This window comes from Salarias fasciatus, chromosome 11 (genome assembly GCF_902148845.1).
Source record: "Salarias fasciatus chromosome 11, fSalaFa1.1, whole genome shotgun sequence".
NCBI lineage: Eukaryota > Metazoa > Chordata > Actinopteri > Blenniiformes > Blenniidae > Salarias > Salarias fasciatus.
Window position 1 is genome coordinate 17,727,196 of NC_043755.1, and position 24,624 is coordinate 17,751,819.

The following is a 24,624-nucleotide window of genomic DNA, read 5'->3' on the forward strand; positions in this document are numbered from 1 at the left end:
TCGCAGCCTTGTTGGGCTTTTAGCCCAATCATCTCAACGGATGAACTCAGCTCCTTGCATGGCAGCTGCATCCATTACTGTGTGTGTGTGTGAAAGTGTGTTAAATCAGTGGAGAAAACTGGAAAACCACTTTGACCACTGCGCCGTTCGTGCTGCGTGCATCTGTATCAACATCTCACCTGGTAAACTGTTGTAGAGAAACAGATAGCTGTCGAAGTCTCCTTTGGGCTCCTTCCATGAAATGAGCAGTTTGCTGGAGCTCAGCACTTTGAAGCGCAGCCTCCTCGCAGCTGGAACTGAAGCACAATTTTACAGTTCAATCGGCTTCTATAAAGCGAGAAAGTGATTGGACAGTGAAAAGTATATTGATGAAAGAAAATTATATTATTCAGGAGACTTTCCCATCTATCAGTCAGCATGCCCCTAACAAGACAGAAATGTTAGTGGTTATATAAAACCCAGGCCACTAGATCTGCCACAAAAAAGCAGCAAATGGAAGTGAAGACGAAATGAATGATCAAGGGGACAGAAGGACAGACAGAGAGAGAGAGAGAGAGAGAGAGAGAGAGAATTTCAATTTTGAATCTTCTGCAACCGTGAGTGCAATGCATAAAACAGGTCAGCACAATGAGGAGCTCGGCTTCATTTTGCTTCAGTGCAAAACAGCCTAAAAAGGGGTTGTTTTTTTTTTGAGGGGGAAAGAAAATGAAACGGTTTTCAGTCAAACTCTCTCCACAATCCAAAAAAACAAATAATACATCTCTGTTACAAACCACAGACAGGAGAGAAAGAGAGAGAGAGAGAGAGAGAGAGAGAGAGAGAGAGAGAGAGAGAGAGAGAGAGAGAGAGAGAGAGAGAGAAAAAACACGTGTTTGTGCTTATTTCAAAATGTGTAGATGTGTCTGTGTTTGCATTTGCAAATAATACACTGAGCGTATATAATGGGGAAAAAAGCTGGTGTGCATTGGCATCTTCAGCTCTGCTCTGTCAGTGAGAACGGGTCTGCGGTGGCCCGTTAAAACACAGCGACAGGAGAACTGCGCTGCGTGCGTCTCTGTTTGTGCAGACTGTGGTTTCTTACCAACACAGACGGCACATTTTGTAAATCAAAGAGTGGGAGGGGGGCGGAGGAGAGTTTGACTGTTTCTCAGACACAGACAGAAAGACAGACGGCTCGAGAGGAGCCCAGACGGCAGAAATACGACGAGCAGCAGCCCGGCATAACGTCGGATTTGGGAATACTACCAATTCACCTCAGGTGGAAAGCTCGCTGACATAACTTCTACGTCTGCGTCACATATCACACGTTCACCACCTCCGTGTGCTATTCTATGTTAGTCTGTGTAAAAAAAAAAACCCAGCTCTTTTCTAAAATGATTCTATGAACGTTCACACTAATGTGGCATTGCTTTACCTGTCAGCACCCATAAAGAAAACTCTCGAATAGTTTAAAGTGTTCCTTCAATTCACTTTTCATAGTGTGGGAGGATAATGGCCCCCACCCCAAGCTTCAGTCTCAAACAGAGGAGTGATCTTCAGTTGAACACTACGCTTCCTAATGTTTTCCACATTACGCTACAATATAGAATACCTGCTGGGACCCATAAGCTTTATGGTCCGTAACCCTTCTCATGCTACTAAGGTACGTTTTAATTTGAAATATCTAGTAATTCTTTACATACAGCCTGCAACTGCTGCCACTGTGATTTTGCAATAGAGCTTCCCTTTTTTTTGGTGGCCGAACTCAATTAAAAGCAGGTTTTGAAAATAATCAATTGGAATTACTTTTCTTACTACTTTTGATTACTTTTAATAGCAAAAATGTTGATGGGAAAGGCATTAGGCATCCCTGACCCTCATGTTGGATTTTTTTGGAGCCCCTCCCACACTTTGAAAAACACTTTCATAATTGACCACGATTCCAGTACAGCAAACCTTGATCAGTTCTGTTCTGGATAGCTAAAAGTTAACTGAATCATTCAGACAGCACCTCCACGGTTATAAATATTCACGATTAAAGTGCTTGACATGTGGACTGCTTCGGAGTCAGGATAATGTTGAGAAAGCCTGACATGAACTGACTAATTTCCCCCTCTGGAAGCATATCCGCCTCAGGAAGAACTTTGCAGAAAATGTTAAATGTCAGAGAACCCATTTAGGCAGTAATAACATTTGAAGGAGCTCACACTTTAAACTGCGAACCCAAATAATCCTCAGGTCCAGAGGTGAGTGCGGACAGATAAACGCTGCACACCAGACGGGAGGCGGGCAGACGGACGTACGCGGGTGATATGATGGTGACAAACCTGAGGTGGTGTTTGAGATTTTCACTTGCAGATGAGAACAGACATCCGCTGTTCACAATGGAAAATCCCATTAAGGCCACAGACAGAAGACACGGTATCCGCCGAGTACTTTTGTTATAGGTGGAACAGTTAGAAAGGCGGCATTCAGCTCAGTTAATTAGCAGACAAACTGAAAATGACCTTTCCTGACACATCGACAAAAGACTGAGACGGAAGAATAAAGAAACACTGTGAATTAACAGGAATTACTATGAAGCTTTTTTAGTTCATCACTTATTTTAAGACAATATTTTTCTGCATAATGAGACTTCTACAATTGTATGATAAACTTCTTTTTTTAACTCTTCGGTGTGTATCTAAGTAAAAAGGAGAACTGATGCTGAACATCAGCACATCTGTGATTCTGCTGCTGAAGATAATGACAGCAGTGTTCATATTCAAATTACTGAAACAGTTTTATTAATCTATCTTTTGATTGCAGCAAAAACTATGATGCAATTATTTCATTTGTCACCATGGAAACAAGAAAAAAATGAACTTTTATTGGTATCTTTGTTGCTGTTTTTCTCTATTACCAAATAATCTGCTAATTTAAATCATTTACATTTGTACATTTATGTTGCACGTGCAACCTCAGAGGAGAAAAGCATCCTTGTCATAAGCTTTATGCTGGCGAGTTAACTGTCGTTGGTCTCTTTAAACATGCTTGTCTCAGTGCTGATATGTTGAGTAGCGTAGCTCATAAAACGTTTCACCTCCTATCAGATTCCTCTGTTAGAACCATTGCGTTAGTTGGGAATGTGCAAAACATAAGTCTCGCCATTGTGTTTGGATTTAAAATGTTTTTCACTCCGGTGATAAAAAGAAACAAGCGGAGAAGAGGTAGATCACTCCGTAAATATAAATGTAATTTCTTTTTTCAGTTATTAGCAGTTGTCACATAAGCCCATTGATCTGTACATTAGAAGACAGACAATATACGCCATGTCGACACTAATTTTACATTTTCGTGACAAACATGACCTCAGTGTAAATCTGAAGGCAGAAACATATGAAAAAGTAGGACATTGTAGAGCATCCTCTCCTCTAGTAACAAAAGTCTGCCAACATCTTAGAAGTGAGAATACCAATTACTGAGTTTTAGCAGAGGAATGTTGTCCCGGCCTCGTTTGATGTCGGGTTTGAGCTGTGTGTCTTTGTTCTGAATGTGAACTCAATGTGGGTTTATGAGATTTACAAAATCACTGCATCCTGTTTTTATTTACATCCACACATCAACATCCCACCCTTCTTATTATTTAGATTGCAGATAGCGCGATGTACTGTTTATAAGTGCTACTGAGGGGAGGATTTCTGTCTCAGACGATAATAAAACAACCCTTTAAATTGTGCCGTAAAATTTTTTCCTCTCACACGCCGAGCCAGAATTTGCCACTTTAGTGGCACCACTATTTTATCCTTTCGCTTTCTACATTTGCTTCACACACTCTTTGTACATTCAGCACAGGTTCTCAGTCAATCACAGCCTTAACACCGAGGGAGAGACGACTGCCCTCCAGCACATTCACAGCCAATGTAGAATCACAAACTAACCTCGGATAAATGTCTTTGGTTCGTGGAAAATATCTGATACACCAAAAAAAAAAAAAATTATATGGTAATATGGTAACTTTTGGTACACAGAGACAAAGTCCCTTTTTAGTCTATTTAAAAATTAGCTGGTGTGTGAATATTGTTTTCGTCTCACCTGGAAGGACAGAAAAACGAGTCCTACACAAAAAGATGCAGTGGTAACACGTCAGCAGCGGGATTCAAACCTGCGATCACTGGCTCCTTTTTATGACCTCCAGACCGCCACTGCCATAGACATTAAAGCTAAGTTAAAAAAAAAAAAATGTTACTCACTTCCGATTTCATCAACCACAACTCGTGTTACATAACGAAGGTTTGTATCCCTTCCAACAGGCCGTCTGTCTGTCTGTCCCCTCCTTTCCTCTCTCTCTATCCCCAAACCCCACCCACAACAGCAGAAAGCCTCCACCTCTGAGTCTGGTCCTCCAAGTTTCTTTGGAATAAAAGAGAGCTTCTCTCTTCTCACCGTCTCCTGTGCTAACTCAAGTGGAATATTTGGGTTCTCTGTGCCTTGAGATGACTGTATTGCATTTCGCACATAAATAAAATAAAATAAAATTCAATTTGATTTATTATAACCTACTAAAAGTGTCTTTGTTAAAAGAGGGATTATATTAAACTGTCATGTTTCATAATATGTCCACTGAAATCAATTATTGATGGTTATAAAAGTTTAACTTTTTCAACATTTATTCCCAAATATCTTCATCACTTTTGTCTTGAGCACAAAACTTGTTTCAATAACTTCTTTAACTTTCTGTAATTCAGCCTTGTGAAACTGTTTGATCTTTTTTTTTCAGACACAGAAGTTCAGTTTTTACCTTTTGCTACCTTTCTTAAGGAAACACACCATGCAACCAATCAAATACTAAAAATGCATAGAACGAAGCGGTATAATTACACCACACAATACGACTCCATGAATAATTTAGGTCTGTGACAGAGCTACGTAGATTAGTACTCGGGTATCATTTAGTGGCCTTGATAGTCGGTGAAATGGGTTGGCAGTCAGGATACTAATAACCCAGTGATCTTTGCTTTGCATTTCAATGAACACACACACACATATACACACACACTACATCACAAATACATATAAAAATAGTATGTATAAAATAAACAAGCCAACTATGAACATATTCTAACTAATAAAAGATGCTAGAATCTATAAATTGGAGGCAATACCTGAGACAGAAGCTATAATGAAAGAGCAGGACTGTAGTAGCTGCACATGCTGTCAGAACAGGACGGTCCCTGATATAAATCATCCCTTCACAAACCCCCACGTCTGTTCATATTTATCACTGTACAGCCATAAAGATGCTCCAAAAACTCCCTCTCTCTGGACTCAAGTGCCAAGATGCATTTGCGGAACACATTATGCATCCCATCTCTGCATCTCACAATAAAATAATTAGAGGAAATACCGCACAAATCCTGCAAGATGGCTAAACCTGCCCTGACCTTCCAGCGTGCAGATGAGGGCGAATCATCTGAAGGAGAGGTACGACTGCTCACATGAACACCTTGCCAGGCTGTAAATACGGCCCAAACCATTTGGCAGGACTTTTGTGACGACTGCACAGCAACACATTTTAGCTCCAATAAATAGTCTGAGTCACTCAGGGCCCGCTGAAGAAAAAAAAAAAAGAAAAAAAAGTAAAAACCCCCGCAGTGAAAATTATACAAATCCCTTCAAAAATGATCCTTGACACGTTCTCTCCTCGTGCAGCTCAGCCCTAATTCAAAGGCTCTGATTTCCAGCCTGAACATGAGTAATCTCCTCACTCCGTAGGGAGTGTGAACCAGAGAAGTCTTTTAACTGGGAGCCCAGTATGAACTGGAATTATCTGGGTTACAGCGATACAAGCACAGCTTGACGCCCCAGTTTGGGAAGAGACGACTCTTCCCGGGATTAGGAGCATGAGGAAGCTGGGAGGGTTTCCTGGAAGATGAGTAAACACTTGCTGTCCAATCTTCTGCTTCACTTCATCTCTGCTCTCCATCTTCTGACTTACTTCACAATCTACTTTTAGCTTCTCTTCATATCACTTCTCTTTGGTTCTATCCCTTTCTTGTCCACATCTTCTGCTTCTTCCTCATCCGTGCTCTCTCTCAACAATCTCCTGATTCAACATTTTATTTGGTGTTTTGCCTCGTGCCTCACCCTTGTTTTCTCTAAATCTCTCTATTCACTGCTAGTTATCTCTTACCACCTCCTTAAAAATCCCTTTCTTATAATTATCCCATTCTCATCCCTTCCTTTTCACCCATTGTCTCCTCTTTCCCATCGTTTCTCCTGCACATCGCTCCGTTTTTTTTTGTTTTTTTTCCTTGCTCGGCTTCTTTCTCCACTCCGCAGATAAGCCTGACTCCACCGTGAGCATCCAGGCTACAGTGGCTTCGCTAATACTCGGGATTTATGGATGACAACCGCTGCCTCACTCTGTCACCAGCAGAGACTGTACTGTACATGAGGGACATGGGGGAGGTGTGTACGGGTGCGTGCATGTGTTTGATGCCTGCTCAGCGCTGCAATTCACACCGTTCAATGCAGTCGGCATCCTGTTTGCACAAAAACGACTCTGCTCACCGAGATAGCACTTAACCTAAATCCAGTCTGACTTTTTTCCTCTCTCTCTCTCGCTCTCTCTCTCCCTCTCTCCTTTATCTCCTCGGCTTCTCTCATGGAACCGTCCTCTCTTTAATCGCATCTTCCCTCCTTATCCTTGGGTTTAAACCCCTTTCTACCACTCATCTTTCCTTCTCTACCTTTTTTTTTTTGTTCCTTTATCATTTCATTTTATCGTCTCCTCTCCTGCTCTCCACTTCACTCCTTTAGTGACTTGGCGCCTTTTTTTTCCTCCGATCACGACCTGCCGATGTGAGAGATCCCTTCCACAACACTCATCTCTCTGCCGGAACATCTGTGCAGAAGACCGACCTGAACGTCAGCAGTGTGCTGAGTGGGCAGTCTCATGAAAGAAGCTGTAATTTTCGGCATAAAATCAGAGCAACTGATTGGACTTGGACTGTTTTTCATTATAAATTCTGTGAATTGTTTTGTAAAGTTTACATCACATTATAAACAGTTCAATAGAGCTTAAGCCTGTAATTAATGTGAACAGGAAGTTCACATTACACATGTTATATTTCCATGATGAGGATATTTGTGGGTGTTTTTGACTGTTAAAAAAATTGAAATAAATGTTGCACTGTGTGAAAATGGACCATTCTAACTTGTTCTTGTTTCTCAAAATGTAATATTTCAATTAAATAGCTTTTTAAATGTACTTTAGAAAGGGACACGAAAGAAAACACCCAGGAGGACACGTCCGAGCAAATCTTAATCATAAATATGGGAAATGAAAAAAATTAGATGTGCCCGCTTTACAGAGAGAAATAAGTAATTTAGATAAGAAAAGAAAAACTAAATATTAGTGTTTATCTCTTGATATCCGCCGTGCCTCTCACAAATCTCAGGATGTGGTTCAGCCTACCATTTTTAGAAAAGTGAAAACAACAGCAAGAAAACATGAAAACAGAGAGGGGGGGCTAACTTAAAGGTTTAGTGACGTTCACCTGCAGAAGAAGCTTCTGTAGCATTTTGATATGAGAATTAAACATTTCATATGATATGTAGATCATTCATCTTCAAATCCATTAGAAAGAACATTTAAATTTTACAAGGACTAAAGACTATCACACATTTCAAGCCTGTGTGCAAACACTGTGCACAAGCTAAAACATTTGTTCATGCGCTTGACTTCATTGTGGACTGCGTGAAGTGACGCCAGGACGAGTTTTCTTCTGCTCTCTTGAAAAACTGGTCCCCATTTTGTTTGAAAATGTTGTCTTTCCTGAAAAGTGCTGCTTTGTAATCATCAAACATAAGTAACCAAAAGAATGAACGTGTATTCTTATTGTTTCTGTTGCAGACACACACAGCACCACATCATCAGTCAATAGATGGAGTGAGTTTAAGGGGAGAAGATGCAAACTCCACACATAAAAGCCACTGTTCAGAATTAAACTGGGGTCGTCTGAGGGGGAAACGCTATAAAACGAAAGGACAACTGCTTTTAAATGCATAAATTGCACTCAATCACAAGTAAAATTACAGTTTTTATCAATGGTCACATAAAAGTAAGTTATTTTTATAGCACTGTCGATCGCAGGCTTTTCATCCATTCAAGTTTAAAGCACGTAACTCAGAAAAGCAACGAAGTACAAAGAAATTACATGATTCAAATAAGGAAGAAGTGTACTGTGGGCTAATGTGCAGATTGAGAGTATAATTGGTTGTGACTTACTTTTGAAAGTACATCAAATGGTCTAAACTCCACTTGACTAAAATGAATAAAATCACATACTTCAGACAGGTAATTTGGATTACCGCAAAGAATAGTAAAAGCACAAAAAAACTTAATCACAGAAATGTGAATTTCTTCCAACACTGTTAACAACAGCACAGATCAAAGACAGGTGCATTATTGTTACAGTACCACGACTCACGGTACTGTGGTGATTAGCAGAGAGAATATACCTGGTTTGAGGCCTTCCAGTGCAGTTTGCATGTTCTCCCATCAGTGCTTGGATTTTCTCACAGAGGCCAAAAACTTGTCAAATCAAATATATTTTAATGAATCTTCTGTTGCACTCAGCAGTGCCATACAATTCAAAACCTTTTAACATCTACAAAGATCCTCTCAAAGACGGTGATTTGCATGTTTTCTTTCAGCTGTTGCTCTAAAGAACTGTAATGCTTTTTGAAGTAAATACATTTTCCAGCTTTGTAGCAGAAATTGCTCAATCGGGCTGAATTAAGCCGCAGTCTATTTTCAGCAACAAATGAATAAAACCTGCTCTTTCACATGAGTGAGAATAAAGATGAAGGATTAAAAAGGCGGAAAGGTTCATGTGAAAACTCAAGCAAGTTTCTTAACCTGAATATATAATCCAAGCCAGCCTATTTATTCCTGCTGTAGCTCACTTTGAATCATGCACAGAAAAAAAAAAAAAAAATTCAGCGCCAGGTGCAATTTAAATTCAAACAAGCTGTATGTGAGAATCATTTTTCCTCCAGAAAAAAAAACAGTCTCCAGCTGATTCATACAATCATATACTTCCACAATATCTACTCAGCCCTGAGTCACTTCAGGCTCTGCACACCGCTCTACTCTGTAATTCAAGGAAACACATCTATGTTCCAAAATGCTCGTAGTCTATTTCATGCCTTTCACTCTGCAGCTACTTCACCTGACACTCGCTTTTTGTGCCCACGCTGTGGTGCCCATACTGTGTAATTTAGCTTGTGCGTGCATATTGATGATGAGTGAGCTGTAAATGCAGAGGAGTGCTGTGCATTTTTTTGTGGCGCGAATCCTTGCCAAACATTCATATTCTTCCCAAAGTCTTCAGCAGTTCCTACAAAAAAATAAGCTTTTTTAAGCAAAAATAATAATAATCATTACGCCCATTGTCTGACCTTAACAAAGAGGTAGAATTAGAACACATCCTGCTCTCCACATCTAATTCAAGTGAATGCCCCATTTAGTCTAAAGTGGCTGATGATTGTGACAAACCCCAGATTCAAATCAGCAGCAGAACAGTGGCGAAGTGACAGCGGTCGAGGTTCAGATCATTTATGAATTCAAAACAGATTGTTTCATCTCATTCTCTCTATTGTTTAGGAATAAATGATTTCTGATCACTGGCTCCTCTCCCTGTCCATTATTTCTGAGATTATCGGCCAATATTTCCACTCATAGCGATTCACCAGGCTGCCCTCCATCCATACACACTCACCACGCAAACACACACGCACTAAAAACTGTATCATATCTGTTAAAAAGTGATCCAGAGACCCTAAACCGATGCAATGTTTCCTGAAGTGTGGTAGTGACCCAGGGTGTGCACACTGTAAGCTCTCTCACACACACACACACACACACTGGGGGCAATTTCTGCAAAAAGAAAGGGTGATGGCTTTAACGCAGGGCGAGGTGAGGACTGGGACGGATGACTGAAAGCAAAACCTATCCCGAGTTTCGTCCAGCTTTGTCCGGTATCTTTCAACCATCTATCCTGCTGCAGAGTAAACACCAACACAGGTCACTCATGACACCCTCTGACTTGAAAAATTTACATTTCCCGTCCCAATACTTTTCAAGGCCGGGGGAAACAGCTCGAGAGAGAAACAATGATACACTTTGTTGCACACTCCATTTCAGCAATGCGAGCATGAGAGCCGTTCACACAGGTCAGACAGAAGAGCACTGATGTGATGCAGCTGGAGCTTCGTGTGCAGCACAGACTGTACATTGTCTAACCAGCTTCCTCACTTATGCTGCACCGCAACAAAACGTATAAAAGTTGAATAACAAGAGGAATAATGCTGCCATGAGGGCGGCTTGCAGCCACGCTCTGGGTGATATGTATGATCAGTTTTCTTGCGCTGGTTGTTTTCCACGTTTGTGTCAAAGAAATAAAAGATGTTTAACACCCCATAAATACTTCAGTGAAAGATTGCAGCTCTGTCTAATGAGGATGATTTACCATCCTCTCCTCTGCAAAGGCCGTGTAATGTTGCTTTAAAATGTTGTTTGTTGCTTTGATTTAATATTGTTCCTGTTCCCGGACTGATTTACACGTTAAGTGGGAGTTTCTGACAATATCCAGACTTTTCTGCTGCGTATACAAACATCCTGCCGGGGTAGGATACACACTAATCCTCCAGCTCAAATCCCCTCTGGCCAGATGTTGCAGCTTATTGGGACACGCTGGTCAAAAATGAATGGCTATCCCAGGGATCATCAGGGACTGAGCAGGGTACGCTCCCAAATTATTTGGGAGGTTATCTGTGTTAGGTTGTAATTCAAGGTTACCAAATCATTCACTAATTAGTGGTATAATGGGTTTTTTTTTTCCTTGCCTCTAACCCTGTAATTAAGAAACATGAACTGGAGAAGCGCTGATCAAAATACACAAAAAGAAGAGAGAAGATTAAAAAGAGGGAAACATGAGGGGAATCGGAACAGGAAAACGGTCTCAGAGACTCAAAGACTGCAGATAAACCCTTTCTATTTAAAAGAAAGTCTTTTTCATTAAGGTTGGTAAATTATACACAGCAGCTCCGTACTCATCCAATAAGTCATACATGACCAAAAATTACTGGACCTCTGGGAGATGTTCGAGCACATTACTCTTTAGAGTGAGATTTATCTTTTAATTGAGCTGTTATAGAGATCACTGAAAGAATTCTGTGGTTTATCGAGTTTGTGCAACTTTGGAGACTTTGTGCAATGTATTTAGTCAAGACCTGCTGGTTCCCTGCTCCTCTAACTCCACATCCTGGAAGGAATGTGAGGCGCAAGCAGACACACACACACACACACACACACACACACACACACACACACACACACACACACACACACACGCACACACACAGAGCAGAGTCAGCTAAATGTTTAAGTGTCCCTCTGGGTCATTTTCATATGATCGCTATCCAAACAGCTAAAGTAGTTCTGACCCTCTGTACAAGCTGCCAAATGCAACTGCACCCTTGTGAAGAACACACACACACACACGCATACACATACACACACAACCTCGGAAGCGTTTGTTGCAATAGGCTACATTCTCAAAGAGAAAACATCCTAAAGTAGAAATATTATCAACATCTGTCATTTTGACACTTTGTCTTGATTACATGAATAGAAATGACTTTTGGGAAATGTAGCAGCGGAACCAATAAAATCACAGTGTAATCAGACATCAGAGGTCGCAGCAGAAAGCATGTGTCAGCAGTACATCCAATCCTCATTCATAAAAATAACCCACATCTGTTTCTTTTTAAACCCCAACACGCTGATAAAGCCACTAAATGACATAATAATGTCGGATCAGCTGGAAGTCTCGTTTTGATTGGAACTGCGTGCAGATTTATTGCGATTCCTTGTCACATTCATCATGTAAACCAGACAGCGGCGTGCTTTTTGATAAGACTCAGGTGTGCTGAGGTGAGGTTAAGTGATGTATTGTGCAGCCCATTGCGCAGCAAATCGTCGCAGCACGAGGCGCACTGTTACAGCGCGTTTATTAAAACCCCTCCGAAGCGTGGCGGCAATTGGCAGAGGGGCTGAGAGGGGCTGCCGCGCCGCCGGGGCGAAACAGCACAATGACGGTGATATGAGCGCGACGCAACGTGATTGGACTGAGCCTGCATATCAAACAGGGAGATGAAACAAGGGAGGGATGAGGGAGAAAAAGGTGGAGCAGCCGGATGGAGCGAGGTCAGGTGAGGGAAGAGAGGAGGGAGCTGGAGAGAGCGGAGGTCACGGAGGTGAGGGGAGGCTTCAGGGAGGAAAGCAGAGGAGAATGAGGGAGATCATCGTGATCTGAGTCGAAGGGCCGAGGATCTGAAAGGGATCAAAACTTAAAAGTGAGAGAAATTTAGCGGATAAAGAGGACTGGTACTTCCTGTAAAAGCACAGCGAGAAAGGAGAGAGGGAGAGAGCAGAGATGACTGTAGAGGAGGAAGGAGCGCTTACCTTGACCCTGGGCCTGACTCGGGCAGCAAGAGAGAACGGCCAGCAACACCAGTGGAGCACAAAAACACCACCGTATCTGCCCCGCTGACAACATCCTCACAACCAGCAGTCTAGACCTGCAAGAGAAGAGAAGACATCCGGTTCAAAAAGTGAAGGAAAATCTCAGTTCTGGCGCAGAAAGAATGAAAAAAAAAAAAGAAAACAGGAAGAATGGAGCACTTCAGTGATAGAAACACCATGGATGCCATTCAGCTGCAGAAAGACCCCGTGGGTCAGCAAGACCCACCTAACCCACACAGCTCCGATTCACTAATCTGGAATCACTCATTGGTGCCTAAAACCCCCTTTTTTTTCACAATTACAGTGCGAACGGTCTAGACTGACAGCGGAGCAGCGGCCGAGCCTACCGCCTACTCAGAGCAGGCCGGGGGCGAAACACTGGAGCACATTGTTTCAGAGAAGAGAAGAGAAGAGAAGAGAAGAGAAGAGAAGAGAAGAGAAGAGAAGAGAAGAGAAGGGATGAGAAGAGAAGGGATGAGCAAAAATGGCTGAAAAAAGATGGACAGACAGACGGAGCAGTTTGACTGACAGTCCAGAGTGGGAACATTTCATGAGAGCCATTGTCCGCCTAAAAGAGCAAACACAACAGCACCTCTCCTCTTCCCCCCTATCTCATCTCCTCCTTTCACCCTTCACTTTTTGTTCGGCGCAGCCTCTCCTCCTCATCTCGCCACTCCTGGCTCGTCCTCTCCTGATCTCCTCCATCACCTCTCTACTCTGCCACTCATTATCACAGGTGAGGGGATCATCAGACACGTGCAGACTTCTTATCACGCCTGTCCCGCAGACAGACCCCGAATGAATTAAACAGCACATGCAACAAAAAGTTGTTTTTAAAAAATGAGTGTGCAGCAGTCCTGTGATACAGACAAATAAAGAAAGTCCCACTCCTTCAATTCAAATGGGTCAAAAGAGCAGAAAAGTGGCAATGCATATAAATAAGCAGTCCACTTCACCAAAGAGTTTTGATTTTTTAGACAAGACAAGTCAGGAGACATGCAATAAGTTTCTGAGTCACACACAATGCAACAAATAAATGTAACCAGACAAATAACTGAGGGCTAATCCCTCTAGTTTTGGCTCAGTTAAATGAATTTTGCTGTCATTTTCCAATATTACACGAAATGAGCGCAAAAGTTTCTCCTGTCTTGTTTTTCCTACAGTCCACTTGAGTAATTAGTAAATGAAATCCAGGGCTTAGGCGGCACCCACGTTGCATTCAGCCTGGTTTTCTAGTTGACTTGCTTTTTTGTAGGCTGCGAGCTTTTTGCACAGTGAATCCAAGCGATCAGAAACGCACCCTAATTGAGACAAAATAATAAAAGCCACGGGGGGAGAAATGGACGAAGCTGTTTATTTTGGGAGAAAAATCAACACAAAAACAGATTTATCCACCTGCCAGTGAGTCTGCAAGTTTGATCCACTGACCGCAGCCTGAATGCGTCCCCGGAGGTAATTTCAAACTACTGCTGATTGTTTCCAATTGAAGTTTCCTGGCCAGATTTGGGTCAAACTATCAGATTTACTCAAATTAACTGACCGGGTCGCGATTCTCCGGCGCGGCACACCTGAGGTCGACTCAGCGGCCAGCAGAATGAATGAAATCGCCTTTCATACCTCTCCAGTCATCAATTCAAAGCGTCCTTGTATCCCCAAGGGAAATCCTCTGAATACCAAGGACCGCTGCTCCTGCCGCCGCCGCCGCCGCCGCTGCCTCCCAAAGCGTCCCCCTTTCTTAATCCTCCCCTTCTTTCTCTCTCTCTCTCTCCCTCTCTCTCTCTCACTCCTTCTCTTCTTCTTCTTCGTCCGGATACAATTCAGTCAGTCCGGTGTGGGTGTTTCTCTCCTCCTTATTCTGCCATCCCGCCCTCCAGCTATTCCTCCCTGTCCCAACCCTTTCGCCCGGGTTCATCTATATGAGAGAGAGAGAGAGAGAGAGAGAGAGAGAGAGAGAGAGAGAGAGAGAGAGAGAGAGAGAGAGAGAGCGCTGCGCAAAAATTCCTCCTCTGCCAACCTGCAGGTCTCCATCCGGCTCCAGCCTCTCTCGCGCTCCGCGTGCGCCCATGTGGTCACGATATATGGGACTTGTTGTGGCGTTAAAGGACCGACGCGGTTCTTATTACTGCTGAAAACTCGTGCGTTTGACTTGTACAAATGTGCGCGCGCTCGCTCGCAGCAGGTGCCGCGTCCGTGGCCCCTCGCGCCTCCAGCTTTCATGTTAAAGATACAATGGCGCCAGGTTCAACCTCAAAGTTAAGAGTTTCACGGAAAACAACCAGAGAAAAACCTCGTGAAACATGTGAATTTTCACAATTCATTTTTCTGTTAAAAAAAAAAAAAACTCAACTTGTTTTTCACTGGAACACTGATGGCAGTAAGTTACTTCGCTGATTTAAGATTCCTATTTTCCCCCTTTTTACTTCATTCTCTTTATCTGAGTCAATATAATTAATACACAGCATCTATTTCAATCTCATTTTTATTGGATGGAAAAAAAGCATGATTCCTTTCTAAATTCTGTAAATCAGTTCTGAAGGGGGTTTGACAAACTTTTTTTTAGCAGAAACCTCAGTTTCTCTTGACTTGAGACTAAAGGTCCACTCAGAGGTCAAAAGGACTTGTCTCTCTTATAGATGAATCACATCAAACATGAGACTTTTGACTTTTGAGAAAGTGACATAATTTGAAGAATTATGATTCTTTATATCAATTATAGAATTAGAATTATATTATTTTTTATTTGTTTTTTTTTTGTTTGTTTTAATAAAATAAACTCATGAGCAACAAAAATGAAAATTTTAAAGTCTGAATAGTTTATTAAGAGGACATGCACACTACCAACTTATGATTTTATAAATTAGTGATGATCTCGGTGGCATACATAACCTCGGACATAGCATTTCTTTGTAATGGACTCTTTTGGACAGATTTTATCACAATTAAAGTGGAAAAAAACCCCCATCTTGACCTAACCTACCAAGACACAAAAAAAGCTGCTACTATTTCCAAAATATATAGAAATGATGACTGTCATTGAACATTTTCAGTTATTTGCTGAATTCTGTGTTGACAAGTGGAATGCTGGACTAATGGGAAATTTCCATCTCTCAGATCTATAAACCTGCTGGATCTTTACTCAAAATTTTAATCAATTCAAGATCTTCAATACATTTATACTTGTGAATGCAGTTCACGTGTAATTTTCAATAGTGTTTTAAAATGCAGTACATTAAAATCTTCGATTATCAAGTATTCTACCATTTAAATAAATAAAACTACATCAACATACTAAAGTGAAACCACATGCAATGTCTCGCCAAATACAGGCAGTGATGACAGGAATAAATCACTCACAGTTGTCAAATTTATATGTATTTTAGGAGTTCTTGATAACATTGGTATAATATGTTTCCTTCAAGTAGGTCATTTCACTTAGACAGGTATAATTGGCACGATGTAATCTACTTCAGCCCTTTTAAAATCCAGTCACCACTGGAAACGCCCACATTTTGAAATTCATATTCAGACCATTTCATCTGCACTTTTGCAGCTCATTATTCAAAAATAGAATTTCTCTCCATTTTAGATTCAAAAAGTAGCATACTTTATGTCATTTTTGAGAATAAGATTTCTGATTGAGCCCATTTTAAGCAGTGTAGCAAAGGTAGTCGAGTACAAAACCTTCCGTTCCCTTTCCAGACCTGATTTTGGTTGTGATTTCTTACAAAGAGGTTGGAAATCTCGATGCATCTTGTCTTCCATAACAGAATTGGTTCAAACTGTAAGTCAGCTACACGCTCTGTTCAGATGTTAAGAGAATCCATCTCTAAAACCCCCTCATTAACACAGTCGTCTGTTTAATTTGCTCTGCAGAATAAAAATGACATGCAGTGGTTTTTATGGTGGGCTGTGAACCAGACCAGCTGTTCCCTCCTCTCTCTAAGCTTTATGTTAGCCAGACCCAAACATCTCCAGGCTGTAGCTTTACATTTGCAATAAAATTATATCACTTGCTCATTTAACCCTTGACGAGAGAGCCGAACATCCCAAATGCAGAATAACACTTTTAAAAGAACAGTCGGACAGCACCTGCGCTTTCCTCGGTGAGGCTGAGAATAAAGGTTGGAGTGCACTTTGTAATCCTGCATGTGCACTCAGCTCCTCTGCTGCTGGAGAAACTTTGTGACTTACCCTGAGGGGGGAAGAATACCAGTCATGGGAAACAGGAGCTGGTGAAATGTGCCCGTGGCTGGCTGAGCTGAAACACTGACTACTCCAGGTGTGTCCCTGGAGCACACACAGACACACAAGTCAATGCTAATAACACACACACACACACACACACACACACACACACACACACACACACACACGCACAGCTTAGCCAAACAACTGTCCAGATGCCATAAACACTATAATCATGTGTATAAGGATTCTCTGTCCTCCACCCTCCTTCCTCCTCTTTCTTCTCTCAGTGTCTTCCTCCCTTCCGGTCCCTCCGCCGTCGACCCGGCATTCATCTGTTGCCCATTTGCAGCAGACCACACACTAAACAAATACACAGTGTGAGGACGCCGCTCCTCAGTGAGAGGGGCCAGATGCTATATGACCACAAATCTACAGGGAGATAAACAGTCTACCTTTATACGGAAGATCAAATTTAGCTCTACTTCTCTACATTCTTGCTAGAAGATTTTTCATCCTCTTTCGGGATCAATGTTTGCACAGCTCTGACAGACATTTATAGAAAAAGAATGATTGATCAATAAACCTACAATCCAGCAGTATCACATTATCATGCAAAATTAATGTGACTATCTCCCACGGTTTGACCAGTTCTACATTATTTAATTGCACTGTTAGTAACAGACAGTCAGTGTAGCCCATATATAGTATTTGAATTGCATTCCTCACAGTGGTTTAAAATCATACTGTGAAGATTTGTTCTTTTAAAGACAAAGCAATCATTTTCTGTTTTATTGGAGCAAAATTATGTGTAAGACAATTGCAAATGAATGTGAATGTTGATTGAAACTGTGAGCATATTGAATCAATACGTAGTGATGACGTGGAGTAAACTCTACTAGGCTGCTAAAAGGAAGTAAAAAATACAAACGTACAAGTGCCTAAGATCACTGCCAAAATGCAGTAATGAGTATTTGCAACTTGTCAAAAGCCAAACAATTGGGAAAAATACATTTAAAGGATGTATTCTGATAGATGAACCATATCACATACATTCATCTTCCATGCTGCTTTATCTCAGTCAGATTAGCAGTCGGACTGAAGAGGGACAAATGACCGCTCACATTCACACCTATATGAAATGTATAGTCTCCAGTCAACCTTTAACGCTTGATTCTTCCAATATTGTTTATTTTTTATTGAACATCCTGCACAACCTAAAATCAAGGCAGCACCTAACCCATCCATGTTTCAGGTGCCCCCTGCTGTGTCCCTCTTCCAATCTGTATTTTCAGTAGAGGTTGATCAATGGCAGACTGTCACTGAAGTAATCTGGTTAGGTGAGCATCTTTACAGTGAGTAATTTAATACTGGGCCAATGTGACAGACCACTTTGAACAGTGTTAACACCGATTAACATAAGCCATAACAGGAAGTTTAGATAATGATGATGTACAGTATAATAACTCTTGATTTAATTTATTCTCTATTTGCAGTCACTGCGGTCTCTGGTGGGCTTTGATTGACAGCTCGTCTATACGGACTCACGGGCCTCCAGACCTCAAGACCTGGCCGCTGGATGAACCACTTCACTGCCCACCCTTCAAGTCTTCACTTCATTTATTCCAAGCATGCTTTTTGATGTCTTCTCTCTGCATTACCTTTCCTCTTTTGTTTCACTTCCTCGCGTTTTTTCCTCCTCTTTTTGTCCCCCCTTTCCCTCTTTTTTCACCTCACTCCTAATCTGTTTATCCTCTCTCTGTGTACATTTCCGTCATCGCTGCCCATCCCCACTGTGGCGCTGCGGAATAAATGCATCACTCACGTGGTCGAGTTGATCCACAGGTCATTCGGCTCTGCACCATATGGTCCAACTGTGATACATCACAAAGTTTCTGAAGTCGCCGCACTGCAACGGAAATCTGCGGAAAAAGACTGCAGGTACACTGTAGGAGATCAGGTAGAGTCACTGCCACACATGCAGGGACTGTTTAATGGAAAACTAAATAATGTCCACACAAAACTCCACAAGCAGGGAAAAAGTTAGATCGATGTCTGTAATAGTTTGGAGAAGAAAGTTAGAATTTTGGTCTTAAACGCCAACAACACTGTGTTTTATAGCTCAGGAATGAGGAGGAAATGGTGCACCTGCATGCAGGTGAAACGTGACAGATCTTCCAATTGTAAAACCTGGGTGGTGCTGGAGGACATTCACAAAGCAGTGCATATAACAAACGCTGCAGTGCTAAGTTTTAGCTGCACAGAAGAACAGTATCGTTTTTTTGTTTTTTTGAGATAAAATAATTTTCCAGGCAGTTTTTGCCTCCCAGATTTATTCTGCACCGTAGGCACAACCCTTTATGATAATCCACATAAACCTCGTCTGTGGCGATGTCGGTGGAGATAAGCAGTCACCACACCACTGTTTGCCACTCCCTGTTTGCACTGGGGCGACATATTGTAATAATAAAAAGGATCAAACTGTACTGCAGCCTGTTGTATTTCCTCAACCTTGCTATAATTGTAAGGAGCAGGCCGCTGTTATTGCTTGGACAAACAGAGAAAGCTCAGTTTCCTGTGCAGTCGAGGATTCCTCTCAGGAAGCAGGAACCCCTTCATCTGTGTTCATAAGAACTTATGTTTAAGCTTCAAACGATGAAAGACAAGCACTTATTCGACAGTATCAATCTACCGCAAGTAAGAGATAAGGTTGAGTTATCTCAGAAATCTGACAAAGATTAAAACTATCGTTGATTTCCATGCATTTGTTTTTTCCATTGATCATCAGCATCACGCCAGACTCTTTTCACAGACGCACCGAGAAACACAACAGTCCAACCTTTTCACCTTTCCGTGCGTCTCTCAGCCAGCGCTTAGCAAACACTCTTAGTGACAAATTTAAACAAAGTCGTCCCTCCCCTACATAGCCCCTTTATCAAACGTCACACCTGGACAAAAGCACACACACCTGAAGCCCCCTGCCCTGGATTTTCAAGATGCAGTGATAATCTCAGTGCTTTCCCAGGTCACAATGCACACACACATACTTCAATATCCCTTAGGGAGGGTTTGCAGGGATTACCAACTACACTTCATGCAGACTTTACACAGCCAGAGCGACCATAACCACCATTTAAAACTCCACAGTACCAGTTAACCAACTCCAATAAATTACATAACTCTGTCTCCAGTCCAGTCTGAACACTTAAGTCTTAAAAACAAAGAAAGAATGATTCAGGTACTTGTTAAAAACAAAGATTAATAATGTCCCCATAATGTCAAGAAAACATACACAACACGCATACTAGTTTCATATATTTCATATATCAATAGTTTTGCAAGATGATTGCTTTTCCTGCAGACTTCACTCAGGCAAAACTACCACATGTACGAACGGTGACTCCTATAACCTCAATCTAACTCTTGAACCCAACCTTAACACTTAAACTCAACTGTAAAAAAAAAATAATGATTCACCTGATAGTACATTACACCCACAAGGGTGACTTACGCTCTAATTTAAGTGTGTAATATATTAAGGAACCCACAATCTCGTGAACACACACACACACACACACACGTGCGCGTGCTCGCGCTCTCGAGCCATGTGTTAATAACAAGCAGCAGGTTAATATGAGGGCAGCAGCAGACTGGAGTGACCACTGCCTTCTGATTAGCCCTCCTGGTCGCAGTTATTAGACAGTGTGTCATCTGGTCCCGGGCCTCGTGCGCTCAGAGCGCCGCTAACCTGACAGCTCTTAAGGTCATGATGCATTATGCAACTTTTCATGGCAAAAAAAAAAATAAAAAAAAATGCATGGATGGAGGTGATTTATTCAAAAAGATGCTGTTATTTATTTTGCAGCTCATACAAGGCCACAGGCAGCTGTTTATGCAGCCATGACCAATGGTATCTCTTACATGCACAAGAGGCCGCACGTGGAAGATGAGCGGAGTCGTTTCTGCTCTGCTGCTCCTCCATTTGTTATTTTTAACCATGTAAACAGATTGAAACCTTTGCATTAGGGCTGATTAGGAAACGTTGAGAACAGACATGCCAGCCTTATAGGTGTACTTACTAAAGGCCTGGTCACAGATCCACCAGTCATACAAGCACACAGTACTCTGCATAAAGCAACGCCAGGCACAGCAGACACATGCATTGCCTGCAGCAACACAGCAATTCATCTTTAAAGGAATAAATGTATAAATTTGGACCACCATCTATGGCAAAATACTTGAAGCAAACTACATATTGCATTTTTCTTGCTTTAAAATTTCTGTATTTTTCTGTATACACAGCACAGGACGCATTATTTTTCTCATCTTCTCTGCCTTCAAAATTAATTCATAAAAATAAAATTTCAGAAAGAAAATTGCGCTTCAGATAAACATGATTTTGGTTCCTGCCAAAGCGGCCGGCCAATTTTGCGGAGCTTGCAGCCACAGCCCAAAAAGCATTTGGCAGGAGGGTAACTTTTCTTCTTGCTGTGACTTGTCCTGAGCGCTTCGCCCACAGGGAGGGAAGTGAAGGACAGCAGACAATACTCTTGAAAACACAGTAATCACACCTCAAAGGCATTCGGCCCATCACCCTGAGTAAGCACAGAGACATTTCTTTTTCTTCAACTGCACCGGTCCTTTCTTTTCTTTGGCTCTCATATCAAAAGGTTCTCTGTTCCCTACAGGGGATCCCGCTGATAACCTTTATTTAATCTCAGCAGTGGTCACATTTACTGGCACCTTCTGTCGAAAAGCTAATTAAACAGTTCCACTGAATTTTTCCTGTCACATTATTTGCTCTGTCATTATATAACAAATGGTATAATATGGAAATGATATCAATATTATAATCTTTTTATTAAAATGTGGAGAGCTTTGAGACAAAGATTTTTGTTCATGAGGATTTTTGATCCTTGGTGACATTTTTGCAATATGTTCTGCATACAAAATCAGGCCGAAAGACCCACGGACAAAAAGCCCACAATGCACTTTGTACACCCGTAAAGGTGTCGTCATTATGTGCATTTCATATCTGTGTCAAGTCAAAGCAATTTCAAACTGCATAGCAGGTGTGAAAGTCTGCACGACTGGAGGAATTCATTCTTTATAATGAAGTTTGGCTGTGGAACAATTTTCTTCACTTCTTACTCTGATATGAAAAGCTAAACCAAGACAGGAGTTATGAAGAAAGTGTGTTTTCCTTGTCTCTGAAAGCAATGCACCTCCCATCTCTGACTTATCTCCATTACTCTGGCTGCTGCTGTTGCTGTCACGAGACTTTTTATGAGTATTAATTACATGATCTTGGCTTGTGCCGCCTGTATTGATGTTACTTTAATTGGACCAACTGGGCTTTCCCAAATCTTGTTATGATCTTATTCAGTAAAATATGCCACTCTGTGAATAATTTCATCTCATGCCTTTAGAGTGTGTATATTATTAGTGCGTTGGCTCCAGTTGGACTGTGAATCTGTATGCATGCAGCTCCGCCACATTGTATTAACACGTTCGTCTCTGTGGGCTCATAAAAAGAACAAATTCCACTAATAAACATGCTCACTGCTCCTTCAAAACATCATTATTGTTTGCAGCACGTTTGTGCTCATACATTCAGTGAATTTAAAACAGAAATGCTCACAATCACTACAAATTGTTCCTCTGCTTTGCAAATCAACATATCCCATGATTGGTTGCATCCCTGGTTTAAATTGCATGCCCTGGTTTCTTTTCTGTTATCTTTCATTCAGCAAAAACAAGAGACTTTCAGGCTTCTGGATAAATCCTTTATGTGTGTGAGTGTCAGTGTGTGTGTGTGTGTGTGTGTGTGTGTGTGTCTTCTTGTTAGTGACTGGATGAATGACATGAAATGACTGGTTTCAGGTTTTTGAACTAATAACTGAATACATATGAATCACAGCCTGATGACAAAAGGATGAATATTTCATGATTCATTTCATGCACTTGCTATAGTCTCAACTGTCAATGCCAAATATAACAAGACAGACGAGGAGAAGGATTTAAAAAGCAAGGATGACAACACTGGGTTTTCGATTCGAAATCTGCAGTTGACCAGTATCCTGATTTTTATGCAAACTAAGAGGCACTAAGTGTTTCTAAACAGGAAAGTTCATCAAGATGCACAAGCTTGACTGAATTTCAAGAGGTTTTAGACTAACTCCATGTAATTTTGGCATCCTACTAAATTGCTAGAAAAACATAATTAGAACAATCTCACTTTTTTCAAGTTTTGAGGTGCACCGGAGACCTGTTCACCTGCCGGGATTGGCTCCGCAGGAACAGGAGAAATGAAGAGCTGGACCGACGTGTCTCAAATGGGTAGTATCCTGCGGTGTAATACTGCCCCCTGGTGGCAGCCGTCTGGTAGTGCAGCTGTACATTAACGGTATGGCGGTCATTGAAGAGAGGCTTTCTTTCTTCTCAGATATTTTTATGGTTTGTATCTTATTTATTGATATTTTCTAATGTTTCGAGACAGAAAGAGGCAGAAAGTGTTCTTCTCCTTCCAGTCTGATTTTTTTTTTTTTTAAGCTTGTCTGACTCCTTAGAAAAGATTAACTATCCTGTGATAAGACTGAGTTCAGGGAAAGGATGCATGGGTGGATGATCCACCTCTCAGAAAAGGACAGAGGAGGTAACAAGAATGAAGTTTGAAGGAGTGAGCTAAAAAATGATCAGAATGAAGGTCGCGTTCTCACTTTTCTATTCAAGCCACTGAGTAGGAGTAGAAAGGAACCATTTAGTTCCACACACCTGGTGGGCGGCAGCGACCTCTTCTCCACAATAGAAGCTGGAAAGATAGAGAAAGGTGGACTTTTACCCAATTTGAACTTGACATATTACATTTGAGGGGAATTTCGCTTGCCTCTTTCAAGTTCTCTTTTGGCATTGAATGAAATAAGAGATTTAATCCCATGTCGGATAACATGCAATTAACAAAATGTTTTAAGAATTGCAGAAGAACAAATTAAAGGTTTCATGAAAGTCTGAACCTATATTTAAATTCATGTTAATTTTATCGGATAAAATGTTTGCTTTGTGTGATTTAGATACTTCATAGTCATCAGCTAATCACTGAAACTGCAGACTGAAAGCCAAAATACTGATCAAACACATTATTAAGTTCATACAGAAACACACAGCTGAAACTACGCACACACAATCAAACAAAATTACCCATCTCAAAGAAATACAAGAAACATTTATTTAAATTAAAAAGTAAATTACACTATTTTAAAAGAATCTAGATATGTAAATCTATTTCTCTGTTCAAATGTTGGAATTACAGGCTACTTCAGTGCAGATCAGAGAGGATTGAACAGCTACATAATGTATTTTTTTTTTGCACACAGGAGAAAACCATGATCGTAAAAGCAGCAAAGTAGAATACATTTCGTAAAATAGTCAATTTACTTACCTGATGGAAGTGGAACTACCTCTACATAGCAACAGATTACAGTAATGTGAGCACATTGTTACAACATATATACTCTCTCATCAAGGCAAAATTGGTGAAGTACTTCAATATTGAAGAAGGGATTAAAGAAAAAACATATTCTTAAAGAGTAAACTCTGTTTGATTCACTGAGGTTAACTTTTAACTGAACTGAATTATGCGGTTTAACTTCTGCCTCTGGTGATTTGATTCAGCGTGTGTAATTTAAGAAACTAATGAACTGACATGTTGGATCATTAACAATTGATTTTTCTTTTTTCTTTAAAGCACAAAATCTTGAAAAGTTGGTTAAATGTGTAACTTCACTGATCTTAGAGTGAGAACTGAAGACGGGCTCATAACTGGAAGAGCAATTCTACTATTACACTGAATTTGTTTGCACATCCATTACAGTTCATTTCATATTAAA

The 24,624-nt window shown here is 41.1% G+C and overlaps 1 protein-coding gene across 1 annotated transcript in view; it reads right to left on the reverse strand.

Annotated features, from left to right (window-relative positions):
• The window catches only part of col14a1a (collagen, type XIV, alpha 1a), a 139,957-nt gene extending 125,497 nt beyond the window's left edge, over positions 1 to 14,460 (reverse strand). Inside the window, exons 1-3 of the mRNA XM_030102838.1 lie at positions 14,171 to 14,460; positions 12,494 to 12,609; positions 180 to 296 (exon numbers count right to left, since the gene is read on the reverse strand). Of these exons, the coding sequence (XP_029958698.1) occupies positions 180 to 296; positions 12,494 to 12,587 (211 nt within the window). The 5' untranslated portion in view covers positions 12,588 to 12,609; positions 14,171 to 14,460. The remainder of the gene's footprint in view (positions 1 to 179; positions 297 to 12,493; positions 12,610 to 14,170) is intronic.
• Positions 14,461 to 24,624: the final 10,164 nt, after the last annotated feature.